We start from the raw sequence: 21,568 nt of genomic DNA, 5'->3' as shown, positions 1-21,568 counted from the left end.
AGACATCACTTTATTATTTAAATCTGTATGAAGCTGTGAGACATTTCTCTCGTTGACTAAACAACGAAAGGCAACAACAGGTTTGTTTCTCTCAAAAGAAGAAAAGTAAAAAAATGTGCCTCCTGACTCAAGCTTCCAGTAGGGCTAGAGAAGTTTCTGGTTAGATAAAATGAAAGTTTCATTTGTGGGCCACCTGATGATCCAAACTGGATAACATGCCAAAAAATCTAGCAAAATAGGTAATACAATACTGTAATCCTAAATTTATGAAAAGAAACTGAGTGAGAAACAGAAGAATGGAAAGGAAAAGGCTATCCAGTCCTTCTCTACCCCCAAAGTTAATAACACTGATTTGAATTTGTTAACCAGCTTTATTGCTAAATGTGTTTCACAACATTCTCTGGTTGATTAATACCAGCTGCTTATGCAACTTCACAGCACGTTGCCAGAAACAGTGTGTTGTAATAACCTTTGTACTGCATTTATGTGGAAAGAACTGCTTGTTCTGTGAGCTAATTTCAGTCCTTTCTTCTAGGGATACTTGTACAGAAAGGGCCTTTCCCTTGACACCAGAGACCATGGTACTAAAAGTAGCAATTGTTGGGGCAGGTGTGAGTGGACTAGCATCCATCAAATGTTGTCTGAATGAAGGGCTGGAACCTATCTGCTTTGAAAAGACTGGTGGCATTGGTGGACTCTGGCAATTCACAGTGAGTGGCATGAAGTCAATTTAAAACTTTAAACAAAGTACAGGTACTGAAATAATTCCAAAAGCACCCAGTACCAAACTGTGTTAGACTCCTGATTCCTGCCTAGAAATAAAATGAAACTGAACTAAAAACAGGAAAGAAAGCTTCCTGCTTGGGTATTACTGCAACTAAAATCTGGAAGGAGAATGGAACTAAATTAAAGCTTTGTGCCTGAGGGGTGTTAAGTCAAAATTTATTAAGTTATGGAACTTGGAAATATCACTCAAAACCAAGCACAGCTATATTTCTGAATATAACAGGGATATTTCTTTTGGGAAATGGGAAGAGTTTCGGAGGTTTATATAAGCAGGGCTGATATAATGCACTCTTTCTGTCTTTGAGAAAGAACGTTAGCTTTTTTGCCCAACTAACCATACAAGGTTTAAATTATTTCTTTCTCCAATTCTAATTTAAGACAAAATTTATATAGTTTTGAGATAAGCCCTTTTCTCTTTCCTTTGGCAACAATTTCATCTAGTCCTGTCTCTTCTGTGCTGAAACCTGGTTGTTTATTATCTACTTTATATCGTTCAGCCAATTGATAGTATGAAAACCATTGTAATTTGATTCCTTTCTCTTCTAATTCTTCTTTTGTTTTTATTATTATTTATTATTCTTTTTCCATTTTCTGTTTTTAGAATTTCTTTATAGCTTAACCCATCTCTGCTCTCTAAACAAATTCTTTTTAACAAGGCCTCATGTAGGGATACCCAGTCTGGAATAGTTCTATATATTTTTTTCTTTGTAAATTTTCCATACTCTCAATAGTGCTTTCCTTATTATATGATCATTAAAAATTTTGTTCTGGACAACCTTCCCATACCATAAATATGCATGCCAACCGTGTGCTAAGTTAAATCCCGCTAAATTTAATAAATTTTGATTCTCCAAATATATCCACTCCCAGGCCCAATCTAAACAGCATCCGTGGTAGTATAATTTAAAATCAGGTACAGATAAACCTCCTCTTTCTTTGCTGTCTATTAATGAGCTCCATTTTATTCTCAATTTTTTGTTCGCCCAAATAAATTTTAGTATATCTTTTTTCCAATGTCCAAACATTAGATCATTTGTAATTATTGGGAAGTTCTGAAATAGAAAAATTATTTTCAGGAGCATGCACATTTTGAATATAGAAATTTTGCCCAGCCAAGATATTTGTAATTTTGACCAAATTTTCTGATTTTTCTTTATTTCTTGCCAATTTGTCTTATAATTGTTATCAAATAAATCACTGTTTTATTTGTTATAAATACCCCCAAATATTTGACTTTTTTCTGTATTTGGATTCCAGTTTTTATTTGTAAGTATTCTTGCTTTCTTTTTTCCAGATTACATGTAATCATTGCTGATTTGGTTTTGTTATTTTTAAATCCTGCACATTCTCTGAAATCATTGTAATTGTAATATTTTTTCAATATTCACTAAGGGGTCCTCCACTATTATAACTAAATCATCAGCATATGCCTTAATTCTGTACTCCTGTCCTTTTATTCTAGTACCTTCAATGTCTTTAACGTCTCTTATCTCATTACAGAGTATTTCTATGCATGTTATAAATAATAAAGGTGATAGAGGACACCCCTGTCTAGTACCTTTGTCAATCTTACATTTATCTGTTTTGCTTCCATTCACAATAATTCTTGCAGTTTGTTCTGTATATATTTCTTTAATCCAATTTACTAAATTATCTCCAAGGCCTAATTTCTATATTAATTTTAACATGTATTGCCAATTTAAATTATCAAATGCTTTCTCTGCGTCAAGGAACAACAATGCCAATTCTTTACTGGGGTTTTTCCCTGTAATGTTCAATTATATTTATTATTGTTCTTATATTTTGTTTAGAATGCCTGTTTGGTAAGAAACCATTCTGATCCTCCTTTATCCAACCTTGTAAGATTTTTAAAAATCTTTCTACCAGTGTGCTTGTAAATATTTTATAATCCGTATTCAGCAATGATATAGGTATATAGTTTTGAGGGAGGCTTGAGTCCTTCCCTTCTTTGGGAATCAAAATTATATTTGTTTCTTTCCAGGTGTTGGGGATACCATCTCTAATTATTTAATTAAATACCTTTTGAAGAGGGCTAGTTAACTCATCTTAACTAGTGAGGAATGTACTAGAAGGTGATAGATAGATGGCTAGCTTCTGTGCTTGCTTATTAGGATTGGAATGTTACAATGTTAGGGAGTTATCCAGCCAGGCAGAGACTGCTCTTGTGTTGGGAGGGGTGAGTTAAACCTTAAGAGTTAATGCTACTACTTATAGGCTGTTATAGTAATATGTTCATGATGTTAATATATGTTGTTGTTATGTTTTATATGCTGCCATGTATGTTGGGTTGTGGGATGATGGGATATATAACCATTCTTACATATACTCATAGGTTGTTAAGGTTTTATATTACTTAGTCTAGTGGTGAAGGATGTTTGGGTTTCAAGGCCACAGGTGCGAGGAGGAGATAACGCTTGGTGAGAACTTAATTGTTTTGGGAACAGGCCAGAGAGCCCGGACGAGAGGACACTACGTCATCGGGGTGGAGATTCCTCACTGCGCGGGAAAGACTGATCCAATTAATTAACTTTATTGTTTTATGGGGGTGGGTCTGCTCGTGGGACTATATAACCCATCTGTAACTATGTATCTTCATTCCTGACAAAGAAGTCACTTCTGTTGCCTATAACTTTACCTTTCAATAAAGCTGTTACTTTTTACAAGCACAGCCTCTTGTTGTTAGGGGGTGGCAATTGGGAGCCTGACATCCATTTACATTAACTTCTACTACTTTTTCCTCATCAACTATCCTCTTACCAATTCCAAATATTATTCTATCCATCTTAACTGATATATTGACTATCGATATTCAGACATTATATACAATATATTTTAAACTGTAAAATTAGATAAGAATACATCCTAAAAAGAAAAGAAAAAAAAAACCTTCTATTTACCACAATTCATTCTTCATCAATTTCATTTCAAAATCTCTTATTCTTCCTATTGCGTTTCTATAATAGTACACATTTTATCCTCTTTTAAATATTTTTTCCAGATTTCCCATTCTTCATAAAACTCTTCCAAGGGTCTATCCTTAACAAGGTGTGTTAACTTTTCCATCTCATACAAATCTATCATCTTCCATCTCCATTCCTCAATACTTGGACACTGCTCTTTCTTCCAATTCTTTGCATAAATCATTCTTGCAGCTGCCAGCGTGAGCAATACAATTTTTTCATTTATTCTTTCCCCATATTTTGGAGGTTCCAACATATTGAGGAGATAGAATTTAACCGTCAGTCTTCCCTTCAATCCAAATTTTTTTTTCATTTCTGTATGTATATTCTTCCAAAATTGTTTTGCTATGGGACAGTTCCACCACATGTGTAGGTAGCTACCAACGTCTTTATTACATTTCCAGCATATGTTTTTATTTTGTTTGAACATTTTTGCTAGTCTAAATGGGGTAAGGTACCACCTATACGTGGACTTATATATGTTTTCCTTCAAATCAACATTAATCATCTGATTTTTCCCTTCCAAAGGTTTTCCCATTGATCTAATTGTATTGTTTCATTTAGATCTTTAGCCCATTTAATCATGAATTCTTTAATTATTTCAGGTTCCAATTCATATTCCAATATCAATTTATATAAATTGGAAATTTGTTTCTCCGGTTGTTTAATTATTTTTTCTAATTTTATTTCCCCTTCACCAATTTCTCCCTCTCTCATATCATACAGGAATCGTTCTCTAATTTGTCTATATGCAAGCCAATTGCTGTAAATTTCTTCCTTTTGTAAATCTTCCTGTGATTTCATTATTCTTTCCCCATCAACCAATTTCGTAATATCGTTATATGTCACCCAATCATTCTCTTTATATTGTTCTCTCCCAAACATTGCCTCATTTGTAGACGCCCATAAAGGAATTCTGGGGCACCATTTTTTCTTAAATTTTAGCCAAACCCGTAACAGAGATTTCCTGATAATATGGTTATTGAAATTATTATCCACTTTTGTTTTGTCATACAGAAGGTATCCATGTACGCTGAATTTCAATTCAAATTTTTATATCCGGCTATATTACCAAATCTTTTGAAGATATCTAATATCATTTCATTACTTTAGATCGGATTCGCTATTGTTAATACTAGGTCATCCGCGTATGCTCTTATCTTATATTCTTCATTTTTCAGTTTAAAACCATGTATCTGTTGATTTTCTCTTAACTCATTTAATAGTATTTCTAATACTACTATAAACAATAGTGGGGATAATTGACAGCCTTGTCTCACTATTGATACTACAAGAATTTGTTTTTTCTCCATTTACCCATATTCTTGCTTCCTGATTTTCATAAATTGCTTCAATCCAATTCTGAAATGTTAAACCTACATCTAATTTTTCCATTAATTCAATCATAAATTGCCAATGAATGTTATCGAATGCTTTTTCTGCATCGATAAATATAATAACTAATTTTTATCTATACTTTTCTCATGAATCTCAATTAGGTTTATTAGATTTCTTATATTATTTTTAATCATTCTGTTAGGCAAGAAGCCGGATTGATCTTTATTAATCCAATTGGATAAAACTTTTTTTAATCTCTCAGCCAAAATTGATACAAATATTTTGTAATCTGTATTTAATAGTGCAATCGGTCTGTAATTTTTGACCATTGTCAAATCTTTGCCCTCTTTTGGTATTAAACTAATATCAGATTGTGTCCATGTTTGTGGTACTCTACCTTTGATAATCCCATTCAGTATATTTAGCAATGGCTCTATGATATGGTCCTGACATTTTTTATAATATTCATTCGGAAATCCATCTGGACCTGGGGTTTTCCCCAGTTTATTTCTTTTTATTGTGTCAGTCAGTTCTTCTAGAGAAATTGGATTATTTAAGATTTCTTTCTGTTTATCCGTAAATTTAATAATTTTTGAGCATCTAAATATTTCTTAATTTTTGATATATCTACCTTCAGTCATTTAAATAAATCCTCAAAATAATTTAATATCGTATTTCTCTGGGGATCTATTAAAGAGAGTGTTTCCAGCATATTAAAGAGTGATTGTGGCAATTTCCCTTGTTTCTTATCTATTATTTTCTGAGAGATTCTATCTAAGGCTGGGTCAATGACCCCGTTCTAGTCACCCAATAAAATGTGTTGCTTATAATTTAGGTTTTGTATCTTCTTTGTTAATTTTTTGTAAAAATTAGCTTTATTACTGTGAAAGGACTCACTTACCACCAGCTATTGTGGTTTGCGACTTATTCCCTCGCCATCTTAACTGGAAAAATGGGAAAGAGCCTGGGGAAAAGATTTAAAATTCTCACTATGTATGGACATAAAAGAAAACTTAATGAAGATGATTCACAGATGGTATTTAACCCAGATTAAGTAAAATATATAAGAATAGCACGGGATTATGTTGGAGATGTAACGAAAATGTTGGATCTTTTTACCACATGTAATGGACACGCCCTAAAGTCAAAAAATTCTGGAGAGATTCATAAGACTATACAAAACATATTTCAAATTTAAATTAATTTTGAACCCAAATTGTGTTTGCTAAATATGGTAGACAGTAAGGAAGAAAGACAGAAATTAAAACCAATATTGTATTTAATAACAATCACAAGGATCTCTTTAGCAAAATTCTGGATAAATTCGGAAGTCCCCACGGTGGATACATGGCTCTACAAGTCTCTGGAAATAGTGGAAATGGAAAAAAAATTACGATGACATTAAGAGACAAAGCTGAAGACGTAAATCAGATTTGGGATCCCCTAATGAAATATTGCAAAGATAAATGGACAACTTAAATAGTTTTTCTAGTAAATTTTATCTTTTTTGGTTAAATAAACATTTTCTATAATATAATTGGTAAGGGGTGGAGATATAAGGAAAGACATTAGATAAAAGTGTAATCTTCTGTGTTTATCAATTTGTATAGACATTTATATATATACATAATGTGTCATGAAGGAGTTGTAGTCACATATAGTTTCTGTTTTAATAGAGGAATATATATTTGAACAGCTGTTAAGATGGTATTTACTATAGTCAAACATATGGGTGAGGGGGTAGGGGGAGAATATGACAAAGAAGATGATAAGCAAATATCTTTGTTTATATTGTAAATTTCAATAAAGACTATGTTTTAAAAAAGAGAAAGAACATTAGCTGTAGGGATATGACGATAATTTGTTGCAGTTTGCTAAACATATATATTTTTGTTTTCTCAGTCCCTTTACACGCCTTTAAATTTCTATTTACAAGCCAAGAAATTTGCCACCTGCTCACCCAAATGTGAGAATTTTCAGATGGTCCATTTGCAAATGAAGTAATGGGATGGGCACTTAAATTGGAAGTCTGATTTTCTGGATGATTTCATTGCATGATTGCTTCAGTACTTAAACTGAGCAGTGAAATGGAGGTGGGGTCAATTGAGTTTGCTTCTATCTATAAACAACAAGAACTGTTTTGTAAAACTTTCAAGGTTGCTGCATTGTCATTCATGGGATTTACTTTTGAGTAGAAACACTAATTTAGGATTCAGCAGATTGTGGTGTCTACAGGAGGGAAATAGTAATTAAAAAATAAAAGTAAAATTGAAGAAGGCTTGGTAACTTATGAAGTTAAAGGCGTTCATCGCCGGCATCCTTAGTTTTTTGTAGGTTTTTCGGGCTATGTGGCCATGTTCTAGAAGAGTTTATTCCTGATATTTCACCAGCAGAGAATTTTCCAGAATTCTCTGAAGATGCCAGCCACATATGCTGGCAAAACATCAGAAATAAACTCTTCTAGAACATGGCCACATAGCCCAACCCCCCTCCCCCCCAAAAAAACTTATCTTGGTAAGTTGTTTTGCAGTATTTTATGGATTGCTTCTTACAATGCTAACATCAGAAAATTATTAACTTTTATCACAGATACAGGCTCTCTTTTCTGTCCTGTTAATAGACACAGCCAACTCTCTCTGTCAGAAAAATATAAAGAGCCCATAAATATATCCATTTGTTCAATTCTGATTCTGCATTTATACTGTTGTATTTTGTATAGGATTTTTCCTCTTTTCAATATTTTTGAATGTTTTTAGCTGTATCGTACTTTTTAAGAAAATTGCAAACCCCCTTGAGTTCCAATTTTGGGGAAAAGCTAGGATATCAATAAAGATAATAACAACATTGTTTTAAAATCAATAAAAATTATTACAAAAAAAGATAATAACAACAGTGACAACAGTATTTAAGAATGTAAGCTGGGTCAAAACTAGTGTTGCCCAAGGAGAAATCTCAGGGCAAGAGTGCTGCCTTCAAATTTATATTTTCCCCCTTTCCTGCTATAGTATAGTATAGTATGGCACAGTATTAGGGTTTTCTCCTTGTGACTTGCTTTGTGGGTTTCTGTAGGATTCAAATCCTGATCACCAAACATCCTAGCATCAGTCTATCTTTGCCTGGTCCTTTTGGGGGGCATCTTAGACAAATAAAAGCAGAGTAGCTGCAGCTGGGACAACAGCTGCACACAGGAAAGTTTTTGTAAATTTGGAGTACAAGAAAACTGTCTTAAAGGAGAAACCTTTCATCTGTCTTCAAGTTGGAAAGGTTTAGCAATGCAGGAAGCTGTTCTTAATATATTAACAATGAGATGTTGAAACTGTATTTGTTCTGGTGTTATTTTTATAAACAACTGGATTCAAATTTGAAAGCCCTAAAACAGAAAATATTACATTGATGGGGACAAAGTATCTTGGTATCTTGGTATAGTTTATGAGTAGGATATAGTGAAGAGAAGCTGCGATCAGTTTTCCAGTTCAGCTCCTTAAAGGTTGCAATCCAACCAAACGGTCTGATGAAGAAGCATTCTGTGTAGGTCAGGAAAAAACAAACACTATGGTGTGATACTAGTCCTCAGAGCCAGTTCCTAGAAAAGACTACAAATGCTGGTGCAGTTGTATTGATCTATTTTGTCAGGGCTTCGAAACATCAAAACTCCCAAATCCCATAACTGTAGGAGATATTATAGAAACTATTGTTCAAAACTTTTCCAAGCTCTAATTCTCTCCCCATTACAGTGCAGACTATAATGCCCAATTATTTGGATCGGCCAACACACAAATACCTCATATCCCTCCCCCAATTGATTTTCATTGTAAAGAATGAGGATAATCACAGGCCTGGAAGAAAAAGAGCCCTCCTCCAACCACCATCTTGAGGGGGAGAGAGGCCTGGCCTGGAAGACAAAGAGCCCTCCTCCAACCACCATCTTGAGGGGGAGAGAGGCCTGGCCTGGAAGACAAAGAGCCCTCCTCCAACCACCATCTTGAGGGGGAGAGAGGCCTTGCAATTTTTTTGTATTGTATTGCAATTTTACTGTACACTGCTATGATCATTGCGGAATAGCGGTCTATAAATAAAAATTATTATTATTATTATTATTATTATTATTAAAAATGAACTAGAAAATTCCTTCCTCAAACTGGGTTTTTCAGACATTAATATGATTTAATCTTCTGAGTTCTTTGGAGGGTGTTGTGATAGTGAAATCTATCTGAAACCAGCATAATTCTCAAACATTATTTCAGAATATTTATTTATGTATGTATATGGTTGTCCATTGTTTGCTGGACAACTCACAATCATAATGTATAATAATACAAAATTAAGACTTTTCAAACTAGAGGCAGCAGAAATAAACAGCAGAAGCAGAGGTAAAAATAGCTTCACGTATTTGATAAAATGGATAACATATGGGTAGCATAATGTCAAAGCATTATTATTACAGATTTCAGTCTTTTTATTGTTTGTTGTAATTGTCCTAATGCACAGGAAATTCCTGAAAGGAGAAGAATCACTGTGTATAGATCTGTGATAACCAATACCTCGAAGGAAATGACTTGCTTCAGTGACTTCCCATTCCCAGAGGATTGCCCTAACTATCTACACCACTCTGTGCTCCTGAAGTACCTCGGGGCATACGCAGAACATTTCCAGCTTCTTGACTATATACACTTTAAGGTGAGGAGAATACAACTGGTAGATATTTTGTTATTTTTCAATAATTTTCTATGCTTTTCCATGGTTACATAAAGCCTCTTTCATGCTCATATAATGCACAGGATTGTGGTTTCCCTATCAGTCTCTGTTTTCAATTAAAGCTGTTATATTACATTTGCATTATAAACTTAAACCACATTAGAACATTACAAATATAAGAAGAAATTTGCTGTATTAGACCAATTGTTCATCTAATTCAACATCCTTTTTTCAAGCGTGGCCAAACCAGATGCCTCGGTAAAATTCACAAGTAGGGTATGCAGTCTGCAGCCCTCATTTGCAATCTGTCCTCAATATCTGACATTCAGAAACACTGTGCCTCTGAAAATGGAGTTCCATTAATTTTCAAGTCTAATAACTGACTTGTCTCACTATGTGGATTTGTAAGCCCAGGAAGCTATAATTTTATGATTTGCCAGTGCCTTTCATGCATTATTTCACCACTGTGAAGTACTGAAGTAGTACAGTTTATCTGAAAGAGTGCAAACATCAATTGCAGATTTGAGGGCAGTAATGTTGAAGATTCGCTAATTAGAAGAATTCTAGAATCTTAGAGTTAGAAGGAATGAAAAGGACCATTTAGTCCAGACCAGCACAACTTGGCAGTAAATAGGGGCCAAAATTAAAATAGGCTGACCTTCTTTGGCCACAGATAGATTAATAATTTATTTATTTTTATTATTATAATAGGAGCCCTGGTGGTGCAGTGTTAAATGCCTCTACTCAAAACCATAAGGTTCAATACTAGCCAGGGGTCAAGCTCGACTCAGGCTTGCATCCTTCCGAGGTTGCTAAAATGAGTACCCAGTTTGTTGGGGGCAATAAGCTTACAGTTGTAAATCGCTTAGAGACTGCTTAGTTCAGTATGAAGTTGCTATTACTATTGCTAATAAATTAATAAGAATTAATATTATTACTATTAATTCTATCCTCCTCCTTCAGCCAGCTCTTTCCCAAGAGAAATCAGAGCAACAAGGGAGCTTTGCAGGATGTGTTTACCCATCCTCCTCCCCCCTGCCTGGCTTTTTCCCATGGGCCACCTGAAACCCTTTGTGGCATGCGGGCCATATGTTGTGCAGGTCTGATTTTTAGTCCAATCCTCTGCTATGCAGGAATACACAACTAGAGCATTCCTGAAAGATGTCCATTCAGTCTCCCTTATCTGGAATTCCAAAATCTGTAATATTCTATCAATCAATACAATTTATTGAGTAGCCCAAGGGCCATTTCAAAATACTAGTAACATAATAAAAACTGTAATATTCTAAAATCCAAAACTTCTTCATGGGTGGATGAGATAGTGACACCTTTGCTTTCTGATGGTTCAGTGTACCCAAACTTTGTTTCATGCACAAAACTATTTAAAATACAATGTATAAATTACCTTCAGGCTATGTGTATAAGCTGTATATGAAATATACATGAATGTTTAGACTTGGGTCTCATCTCCAAAATATCTCATTACTATATGCAAATATTCAAAAAAGAAAACACCAAATCCCAAACACTTCTGGTCCCAAGCATTTCAGATAAGGATAGTGTAATTTGAATCCATTGGAATCTCTGGAGCAGTAGAAAACAAGCTTCTTCCATCTTATACATGCCATCCATTCAGATATTTAAAGATAGCTACCATGTCACATCTCAGTAGTGATTAGAGAAACCCATGTTTTTCTTCTCGTTAACTGAGAGCTTGAGGAGAACTTTTTAAAAAAATATTTGTTCCACAAATCTCCCTTTCAAAGGGTGATTTCTTCTCTCCCTTTCAGCAGCCAGCGAAATATTTTTCACAGATTTCTCTTAATGACAATAAAAGACAAGGCGAATAATTACGCTAATTACTTTGCATTTCAAACTCAATTACCATCTCAAAAGGAAGTTTGGCAGAGGTTTAAAGAACATTCCTATGCTTAAAAAAACCTGAAGGCACACACACAAAAGGCAAAAAAAAGCCCAGTGTCAACAAATAAACAGTCCCAACAAGAAATGCTAGAGTTGAGGGGACCCTCAAGGACTATCCAGTCCAACCCCCTTCTGCTATGAAGTAATACGTAGGAATACATGGCATACTAGAGGACATGTATTATTATTATTATTATTATTATTATTAACCTTTATTTATAAAGCACTGCAAATTTACACAGTGCAGTACATACAATCTTTTTAATCGGACGGTTCCCTGCCCTCACGCTTACAATCTAACAAGACACAACACAAAAGGAGAAGGGAGTAGTGGTGAGGAAGGGACCTCTCTAGTAGCATGTCCTAGAGGACATGTAGTCTGACCCCTGTTCAACATCAGGATGGCACTGGAAGATGGGACAAACCGAGGGTTTTCTTGGCATAAAGAGGAGTTTTGCCATGGGATGCCCCTCAAGCTGAGACAGTGTGACCCACCAGGGACGTAGCCAGGATTTTGGGAAGGGGGGTCAAGACTAAGTGCCACCATTTTGAGAGGCTAAGAGCCCCCCCAAGACACAAAAAGAGGGTCGAGCGTTTACCCTTGACACCTTGTTGGCACCACTTTAACTTCCGTTATGGCTTCGATCTATGGAATCTTGGGATCTGTAGTTTTGAGGACCTGTTGAGTCATCTGTCAGGTTCCACAACAAACTACAAATCCCAGCATTTCACAACATGGAGCCAAGGGCAGTTAAAGTGGCCAGCTGGATTATTTTTTCAGTGCAGATGCAAACTGAGTCCTTCCTCTGAAGGTGTTTACATCAGATAAATTCATCTCGATCAAGCAAAGTGTAGCTGCTCGAGCAATGAGCGGCAGCCACTCTGTTCATGCTCAGAGGCACTCTGCTCATGCTTTGAGACACTGTATTCCAACTTCTGAGCTGAGTTAAGAACCCAGGCTGCATCCACACATTTCATTCCCACTTCCAAGAGGGATTTTTAATTTTAAGACACACACACACACACACACACACACACACTTTTTAATTCCAAGACCTACCTACCTATCTATCTATCTATCTATCTATCTATCTATCTACCAACCATAATTTTTAATTCCAAGCCATTATACGTTCCTTTCTTTTTATAATAAACAAACCCCTTTAAGAGAATCCTATTTTGGGAGAAAGGCAGGGTATAAAATCAATCAATAAAAAATTATAGTGCAATAGTCCATCGGTGCATGGGTTGCATTATAAGACTTTATACCTTTATACATTTAAAAACAATTAAAATCACAGTAGGCTCAGAGTGCTATAGAATCATGGAATCATAGAGTTGGGAGAGACCCCAAGAATGGCCCTGATCCAGTCCAACCCCATTCTGCCATGCAGGAACTCCCAGTCAAAGCATCCTCAACAAATTATGTAATGGAGGTGTCCATCTACATTGTAGAAAGATATACTATAGCCTTATTAGACTGCAGTTCCCAGCAGTCTGTGGTGCTCCTCTTTTTTGTTGTTGCAAAAATCCAGAAATGACTGTTTTTGAAAACATGAGTCCATTCTCAGGAGAAATGTCCAGAGTAGAGTCTGTGTCTCCTTTCTCTGGACTTCTGAAACCTAAATTATCAGCTCAGTGTGCAGAAGCACAACATTATTTTAAAAATATTGTGCATTAAATTACCTTCAGTCTATGTCTATGAGATGCATATGAGACATACATGGATCCCATCTCCCATTATATCCCATTAGACATACTGTATAAAAATATACCAAACTCTGAAAAACTCCAAAATACATCTAGTCCTCAGCATTTTGGGTAAGGGATATTATTATTATTATTATTATTATTATTATTATTATTGCATGACCTTAGCATCACCATGAGAGAGGTGCAGAGAGAGAGAGTTGATCATGTCTTGCCTCTGAGGCTGAGAGAATGTGACCCTCACAAAAGAGAATGTGGGAGAATGAGGATCTGCTGAACTTTTCCCCTGCCATTCGCTTCTCCTTTTGTCTCTTGTCCCTTTAGATTGCAAGCCTGAGGGCAGGGAAATATCTAGTAATTTGTAAGCTGCTCTGATAGCCTTTTGGCTGAAGAGCTGGGCATAAATTATTATTATTATTATTATTATTATTATTATTATTATTATTGGCAAGGAGAGTGCAGAATTTCCAGGAATGAGAGAGTGTGACTTACCCAATGTCACCCTGTGGATTTACATGGCTGAGCTGGGATCCTCCCAGTTCACCATAGAAATTCACTGGCTGACCTTGGGCAAGTCACATCCTCTCAGCTTCAACTCCAACTCCTAGGTATTCCTTCATGGTAGGTTTTATTCATGGCAGAATTCTTGCCATCACACCCTACTCTGCTCCTAATTGAGGATTCCTGCTTGGCAGAAGAGCATTGCCACTTGGCACCTGACCCCTCCCCTTCTCATCTGTGAGGGTCACACTATCTCAGCTTCAGGGGCATCCCATGACAAAACTCCTCTTTATGCCAATAAAACCCTCGGTTTGTCCCATCTTCCAGTGTCATCCTGAGACAGTGTGACCCACTTGGCTGTTGATGTTTGTTGCCTTCTGGTGGGCACTCTCAGTGCTTTGGGAGGACCCTGGCAAAATGGGGCAAGAAGGGGGGGTTGTGGGTTTTGTGTGTGTTTGGAGGGCTCTTGCAATGAGGACATGCCAGTGTCTTCCTCTGAGACCCAGAGAGTGTGACTTGCCCAAGGCCTCCCAGAGGGCTCCTATGGCCATCCAAGTCCTGAGCTCCCTTTCCCCATGACCTCTTGGAAACATGGCTGTTGTCGTGTGTTGTGACTTTTAGGATTCTCCTGGCATGCAAGGCTTGTTGGGGGGGGGGGGGCAGTGCCTCCCTTTGAGGCTGAGAGTCTGTGCCAGGGATATAAGAAAACAACAACAACAACAACAATATCTGGGTATTGTAGTTTTGTGAGACATTTAGCCTTCTTTGTCAGAGAGCTCTGGTGGCACAACATACTACAAATCCCAGGAGTTTCCATAGCATTAAAGTATTGTCGAACTGGATTATTTCTGCAGTGTGCAGCCTTATTAGACTGCAGTTCCCAGCAGTCTGTGGTGCTATCAGAGCAGCTTACAAATTGTTAGACATTTCCCTGCCCTCTCTCTCTGCACCTCTCCCATGGTGATGCTAAGAGGTCATGCAATAATAATAATAATAATTGGCACATTCTCTCAGCCTCAGAGGCAGGACATGACAAACCTCTCTCTCCAGCTCTCTCAAGGTGATGCTAAGGCAAACCTACGTTTATTTTGCATTGTGTGTGTGTGTGTGTGTGTGTGTGTACTTGAATTTCTTGGTCTTGGAGAACCCAAATCAATGTCTCCACTGCAAGGTAGTTTCCAGATCATAGTGATGTAACTGTATTTCATCAAAGTGATTAGTCATTTTTTTATCATCAAAATACCTGTCTTACTCCAAAAAATTGTGGCCAAGACCTTTCCTGCTAAGTTTTGAGATTTGAAGTTATTCTCTTCTGTGAGAATTTGAATGTCAGAGCATGGCATAAAGGGCAGAAGCCTCACCTTTTGTTATCTTTTGTTTTTCAAAGCAAAGCTGTGATTAAGCAAAGTTGGAGCAAATCACCCTAACAAAGGAAATAGCCTCCAAGATGAATGGTAGCTTTTCTTACACAAAATATGCAAATAGTGGCCATCGAGAGTCAGATGAAGGTTTCTTCTCTCCCTTTCATTTCGAAATGACTAGCAATCAAAATTCTTACTCATTGATCGAGAACTGCTCAGAATTTTTCTCTCTAAAATGTTATAGAAATTGTCGAATTAGGCATATTTCTCCTAATTTTCGAATTTTGAAGAATATTCTTTACATCCCTACATCTCAGTCTTCTCTTCTACAAGGTTGGTTTCAAGACCTAGATGCAGCTTTTTTTCCCAGACCTCTGGTCATTGTCTGGGGTCCCTATGCAAGTTCCCTATTCCATGACATTATTATGGCAGGAGAAATGTAATTGGATGTAGTTCCTATTGTAAGTTTCTGTTTTGATGTTATAAGCAGGTGCTGGGCCTACTTGTGAGAAAGAGGGAGAGCATGAGACACTAGCTGTGTTACTGCAAGTCTCCAAGGTAATTTGGCCAAAGAAAGAAACTGAAGACATAGAGGGGAATTATAATACTGAAACTGGCCCTTTATTCCGGCAAGAAATGGCTTTCTTTTCTGACTGCAATGAACTCTTTCTGGTTCATCCATGAAGCCTGGTTAATGAGATACAGTTAGATAGACATAGGGCATCACAGATTGCCAGAACTCAAGTACAGGACTCTACCTGGAGTAACCATGTCTTCAGAGAGAGAACCTGAACCTAAACTAAGCAGTGAGGGCACAGACACCAGGACCATGACTAAAGACTGCAAGAAAAGGGGTGGGAGTTGGATAACAGCAGTCTGGAAAGCTGATCTGAAGGCTACCAGACAGGCACCTTCTTAAGCCGGTGACCCTACAGAGCAGAGAGCATGGGTGCTGGAGGCAGAGTCATGAAAGGCATATGGCGCATCGCCGCTAGGAAAAGTGGTGTGTCAGGCCAAGCGGAACCTTCAGCCTATTCTGGAGAGGAGACGCCAGCTGTGGAGAGAGGAAAGTGAAGTTCTCAAGTGTATGCACTCAGATGAGAAAGCTCAAGAGATGTAGACAAGAAATCCTGGCTTGAGTGGAGCAGCAAGAGAAATCAGCAACATTGGCTCTTGAGGGGTAAGCAGGGGCCTCTGATGAGGGTGTTAACATACCTTCTGGTTGGAAGAAGATAATTTTACTTATTTATTTATTTATGGTATTTATACCCTGCCCTTCAGCCCTAAAGGCTATCAGAGCGGCTTACAATTATCATTTTTAATTAGACAAGGTATGCTACATGTCAATGCAGCTGGAAGGAGAAGCCAAGGAGTTGCTGGTTGACGAATACAATACTGAAGCAGCCAAATCAGAAGATTTCAGTACCTCTTGACCAGCCTCTGTGCCTGCTTTGAATATCCATTCCAGCAAAAGAAAGATGTATAAACACCCAGCAGTTGCATTACAGAGGTAAATTAGTAGCAAAGTATGTGGTGGAATTCCAACATCTGGCAGACTGTATACCTGACTGGTCCAATATACCTAACTGGTTGGAAATCACAAAGAGCCAGCATTTTCAGGACTGCTTGGATCTTGACATCTGAGAATGGTCCCTGCCATAGGGAGCCCTGATACCCTGCTCAGATGGGTGCATATGGCTGCAGACATGAAAGCCATGTGGCTCAGTATGAAGTTTACTAAACAGCAGCAGTTATGAGGAATCAAGCCCAGAAGAGGCAGTAACTCTAACAGGATAATCAAGCTAAGTTAAGGCCCTGTGCCTACCGGTCTACAAAGTTTCCAGAGACAAAAAGGAACTAGCCCATTTGAGAAAAAGACATGCAAATGATCTAGCTAACTCTGGTGGCCAGGCAGTACTTGCAAAATGGAGCTTCTTTTCCATTTGAGGTGTGGAGTGACCATAAGAATTTGGAGGCACTAAAAACCCCATGCAAGCTAAGCCCCAAACAAATCAGATGGGTCACGTTATTTTATAAGTTTAACCTGCTTTGGGGGGGGGGATCTTGGTTGACACTTTGTCCAGCTACAGCATGATAGCCAAAGAAAGGAGGTCATAGATTGGATGTTTACTCCCCAACACATTTGGTTGGCAGTGGCTGCTCAAAGCCAAGCTAAAGCTCAGCCTCCAAATAAGCCCTGGTGGTGCAGTGGTTAAATGCCTTTACTGCAGCCATTCACAGCCCCAAGGTTGTGAGTTCGATCCTGCTGGGCTCCAGGGTCAACTCAGCCTTGCATCCTTCTGTAGGTCACTAAAATGAGTACCTAACTTGTTAGGGGAAATTAGCTTACACATTGTAAACCGCTTAGAGAGTGCTTAAGTGCACTGATGAGCAGTATAAAAATGTACTTCCTATTGCTAAAGTTACTGTAGAGCACTGTGGTAATAGAGAGGATGAGTGGCTGAAAGACACAACAAATAGCTGGCATGAGGGATGGCATCCCCTACAAAAGTGACAGAATTTACTTTCCAGAGACATTAAGACAATGTATTTTAAAACAATGCCAAGATGCTATGGTGGCGGGTCATATGTAAAGACATCACATTTAATCAAGCACCAGTTCTGGAGGCCTAAGTTAAGGCAAGATATAGAGGACTATATCAAGGGTTGTCCTGTTTGTACCACATCTAGACATGCTGGAGACTTTTACAAGGTTTACCCATGCCATCATGGCCATGGTCAGAAATTAGCATGGACTTTATCTACCTGAAAGTTATTTTAAAAATCTATGATTTGAGTAGTGAGAGATTTGTTTTCAAAACAAGCTCATTTAGTACCTTGTGTAATGATTCCTACCACTCCCCAGCTGGCTAATATATTTATACAACATATGTATCATCTTCATGGTTTACTAGAGGGTAAACCATGAAGACGATACGTATGTTGTATAAATATCTTACCCAGCTGGGGAGTTGTAGAAATCATTGCACAAGATACTAAATCATCTCAGTTCACATCCTCATTGTTGCAATGTGAGTGCACAGTCCTCCATCAGAAGCACTCGGGAGGATAATCACCAAGCGACCTTGTCAGAGCTGTCTGGCTGTTCAGGAATTTCCTCCTTCCCTCCGATGTTGATAAAACAGACTCTGAAGCAAGCTTCCCTCTCAAGAGGCACTTTAATCTTTCAGTTGCAATATGTACAGAATAGAAATCTCCAAAGCTACACAACCACCACCGACCAACCATCCAAAACCTCACACTGTACAATTATGTTGGGGTTTATAAAGACTTTTGCCATGAGGTCACCGTCCAGCCTCTTCCTGCTGTCTCACCTTAATTCTTGTTCCTCAAGCAGGATGACCATGTATATTTACAATAGTTTTTCAACACTTCCCAGTGCTTTCCAGCACATGATGACCTTGCAGATACATCACATGTCCTGACCCAGCTGTAACTAATTCCCTAGTTATCAGGCTGCAAGGACTGCAAGTGAACTATAGTTACCTTTGTCACTTCTTCACATCTGGACATTTTACATCAAGCTTTATTCTCTAACACTAATTATGGAAAGCATTTATGTAGCTATCAGGGGTGGAACAAGGTCTGAGTACTGCCCATCATCCTGAAAAGGATGGTCAATTGGAATGGGTCAATGAAATTTTAGAACAGTACTTAAGATTTTATATAAATTTTCAACAGACTGGTCAGAATATTTGGCTTTTGCAGAAATGGCCTACAACAACACTGTACACCAAAGCACTAGTCATTCCCCATTTCTAGTAGTGATAGACCAGATTAGAAACCATTGCACATTTTGGTCACAGAGGATCTAGCCCTATCCCATTGGTTGATTGGGTTATCCAAATGAAAGAAACCTGTCCAAAAATTGTGTCTGCATTGGACTTTGCAAGTATGGGTATGTTTAGCCTGGAGAAAAGAAAGTTAAGAGGTGATATGATAGCCCTGTTTAAGTATTTGAAGGGATGTCTTCAAATACTTAAACAGCAGTCCTATGGGGTTTTCTAATCCCACCGCTGCCACCAATTTATGTAACGACTCTTTATGTTCTATCACCAAATATAATTGATGTCAGCACCCTGTTTAAAACTCAGGTTCACAGTATTATATAATAGTAGCGTGGATATAATAATTATGGCAGACCAGCCTTTAGATAAAACAAAATATGAACTTTATTAAACAAAGGGTTAAACAGATGTTACTTGAACTAAATGGCAGTAAACAGCTGTTAGTTCAGGCACGTATTACTTCTTAGTTACATTTGTACTCTTTACTTTGTTATTGTTATTTCTCTTTCCCCAGATATTCTTTAAACCACCTCAGGACTTCCCTGTCCCTCTTTAGGCAATTCTTTTTACTAACTCAGCCACCAAGGCTATAATATCTCTCAAGAAATAATGTAACTGAAACCCCTCTTTTAGAGTCTGGCTACACTGAGTCTCTCTTTTCTAGACTCCCCAAAACTAATACGGTCCCTCTCTGGACAAAGTAGTTCCCTAACTAACTATTCCCTCAGGAACATCTGGAACACAGTTCTCTCTTGGACTTGACTGTTCCCTCAACATTCTAAACCCTAACTCATGTTCTAAACTGTCCCAATTCCAACTGACTCCCAACTATCAGCTCAGAAATTTTAAAAGTCCCAACCCACATTCTATTGGCTGGTCCACTGCTGCCTTCTGATTGGCTGGTTTTTGACTCAGTTCGTCACAATGTCATACTGAGGATGGAGCAAGCTTGTTTTCTGCTGCTCCAGAGAATAGGACCTGTAACAAAGGATGCAGACTATAAGTAAAAGAGATTCTACCTCAACATTAGGAAGAACTTCCTGACAGTAAGAGCTGTTTGAGCCACTCCCCCAACCCTCAGGAAGACCAGCCAGCCAGGCAGAAAGCTGAGCCAAGCCAGAAACAGCCCTTTCTCTTCCCAACTCCACCTGGGACCAAAGAAGGCAGCAGAGACAAGGCAGCAGTGGGAGGGCATGGCCATGAGTGGTAAGCTTTAAAAGCCATTCCCCCAGCCCTCAGGAAGACCAGCCAGCCAGCCAGCGAACTCAGCCAAACCAGAAGCCCAAGCCTAGAGCTATCCCTTCACCATTGGGACGCTGAGGGCTGCAGCGGTGAACAGCTGGGAGCAAGGGGTGTGGCAAGAGTGGCAGTGTTAAAAGGCCATTCCTTCATCCCCTCAGAAGAGCGGACACCAGTGGACTAGATGAGATATTGTCTCACTGCCCTTTGGAAATATCTGGTGTAACAACATCCCACTCGAGATCAGTTTAACAAGTGCGGCTCGGGAGTTCATGGAAGCCATGAGAGCCATGGGTAACCATTGGTTACTGGGCCAACACATTCTGCAGGTCATACTCTCGATGCGGTATTCAGTATGGAACAGGAATATCCGTGGGCAGAGGTAGTTAATACCTCTGCACTGTCATGGATGGAACATTTCCTGGTCAGGGCTGAACTAAGAGCCACTGTCTGTCACCCTGCGGGTGGAGGACTATTAGAATAGTCCGCCTTCAAAGGCTAATGGAACCAATTGGATTCCAGAAAGCCCTAGAGGGTTTGTTGGTTGATAATGCTGGTGGTTCTGTCGAAGCTCTGGTGAACACATGCAACACCAATCTTGCCAGGGCTATTGACACAATCACTCCCAAGTGTCCTTTCCCACCTGCTTTGAATCAAAAGCCCTGGTACACCAGAGAGCTGAAGAATGTGAAGCGGGTTGGACAACGACTAGAGCGCAAATGGCGCTCAACTGGACTCTTATCTGACAGAACTTGTCATAAGAAATTTCTTTATTCTTATAGAGAGGCAATAAAAGCAACGAGGAGATCCTTCTCGTCTGCTTGCATTGCATCTGCAAAGTCTCGTCCAGCAGAACTGTTTAGGGTGGTGAGGGAACTGATGGTGCTGCCATCTACCCAGAACCCTATACTTAACCCGACAACAGTCTGCTGTGATGCATTTAACAACTACTTTGCAGGTAAAATCTCTCAGATAAGAGCCCACCTGGACGCTAATGTTGGGGCAAAATTCTGGGAATTGTAATTTATTGTGACACCAGAGCTCCCTGGCTAAATATTTCACCAACCGTCAAATTACCAACCTAGAGAGATTCAAGAAAGCTGTCAAGATGGATCTCTTCCGGAAGGCCTTCCCAGAATAGAACCCGGCCACGTAACACTCCCCCCACAGACCTATATAAGCGAAGATTCTGCCCACCGTTATTTTATTATTGTATTATTGTTTT

At 38.3% G+C, this 21,568-nt stretch overlaps 1 protein-coding gene across 3 annotated transcripts in view; it reads left to right on the top strand.

The window, feature by feature from the left end:
* Positions 1-544: 544 nt before the first annotated feature.
* Positions 545-21,568, top strand: part of LOC149316684 (dimethylaniline monooxygenase [N-oxide-forming] 2-like) — a 79,882-nt gene continuing 58,858 nt past the window's right edge. Inside the window, exons 1-2 of one of the 3 annotated variants that reach the window (XM_089516040.1) lie at positions 545-710; positions 9,594-9,782. In XM_089516040.1, the coding sequence (XP_089372166.1) occupies positions 579-710; positions 9,594-9,782 (321 nt within the window). In that variant the 5' untranslated portion in view covers positions 545-578. The remainder of the gene's footprint in view (positions 711-9,593; positions 9,783-21,568) is intronic. The other 2 variants (XM_089516039.1, XM_089516038.1) reach the window with 2 other exon arrangements.

This window comes from Sceloporus occidentalis, unplaced genomic scaffold (assembly GCF_023333645.1).
Source record: "Sceloporus occidentalis isolate IW3139 unplaced genomic scaffold, rSceOcc1.0.p SCAF_3, whole genome shotgun sequence".
Classification (NCBI taxonomy): Eukaryota; Metazoa; Chordata; class Lepidosauria; order Squamata; family Phrynosomatidae; genus Sceloporus; species Sceloporus occidentalis.
Note: the sequence above shows the minus strand (reverse complement) of the source record. Positions and strands in the feature narration are given on the sequence as shown.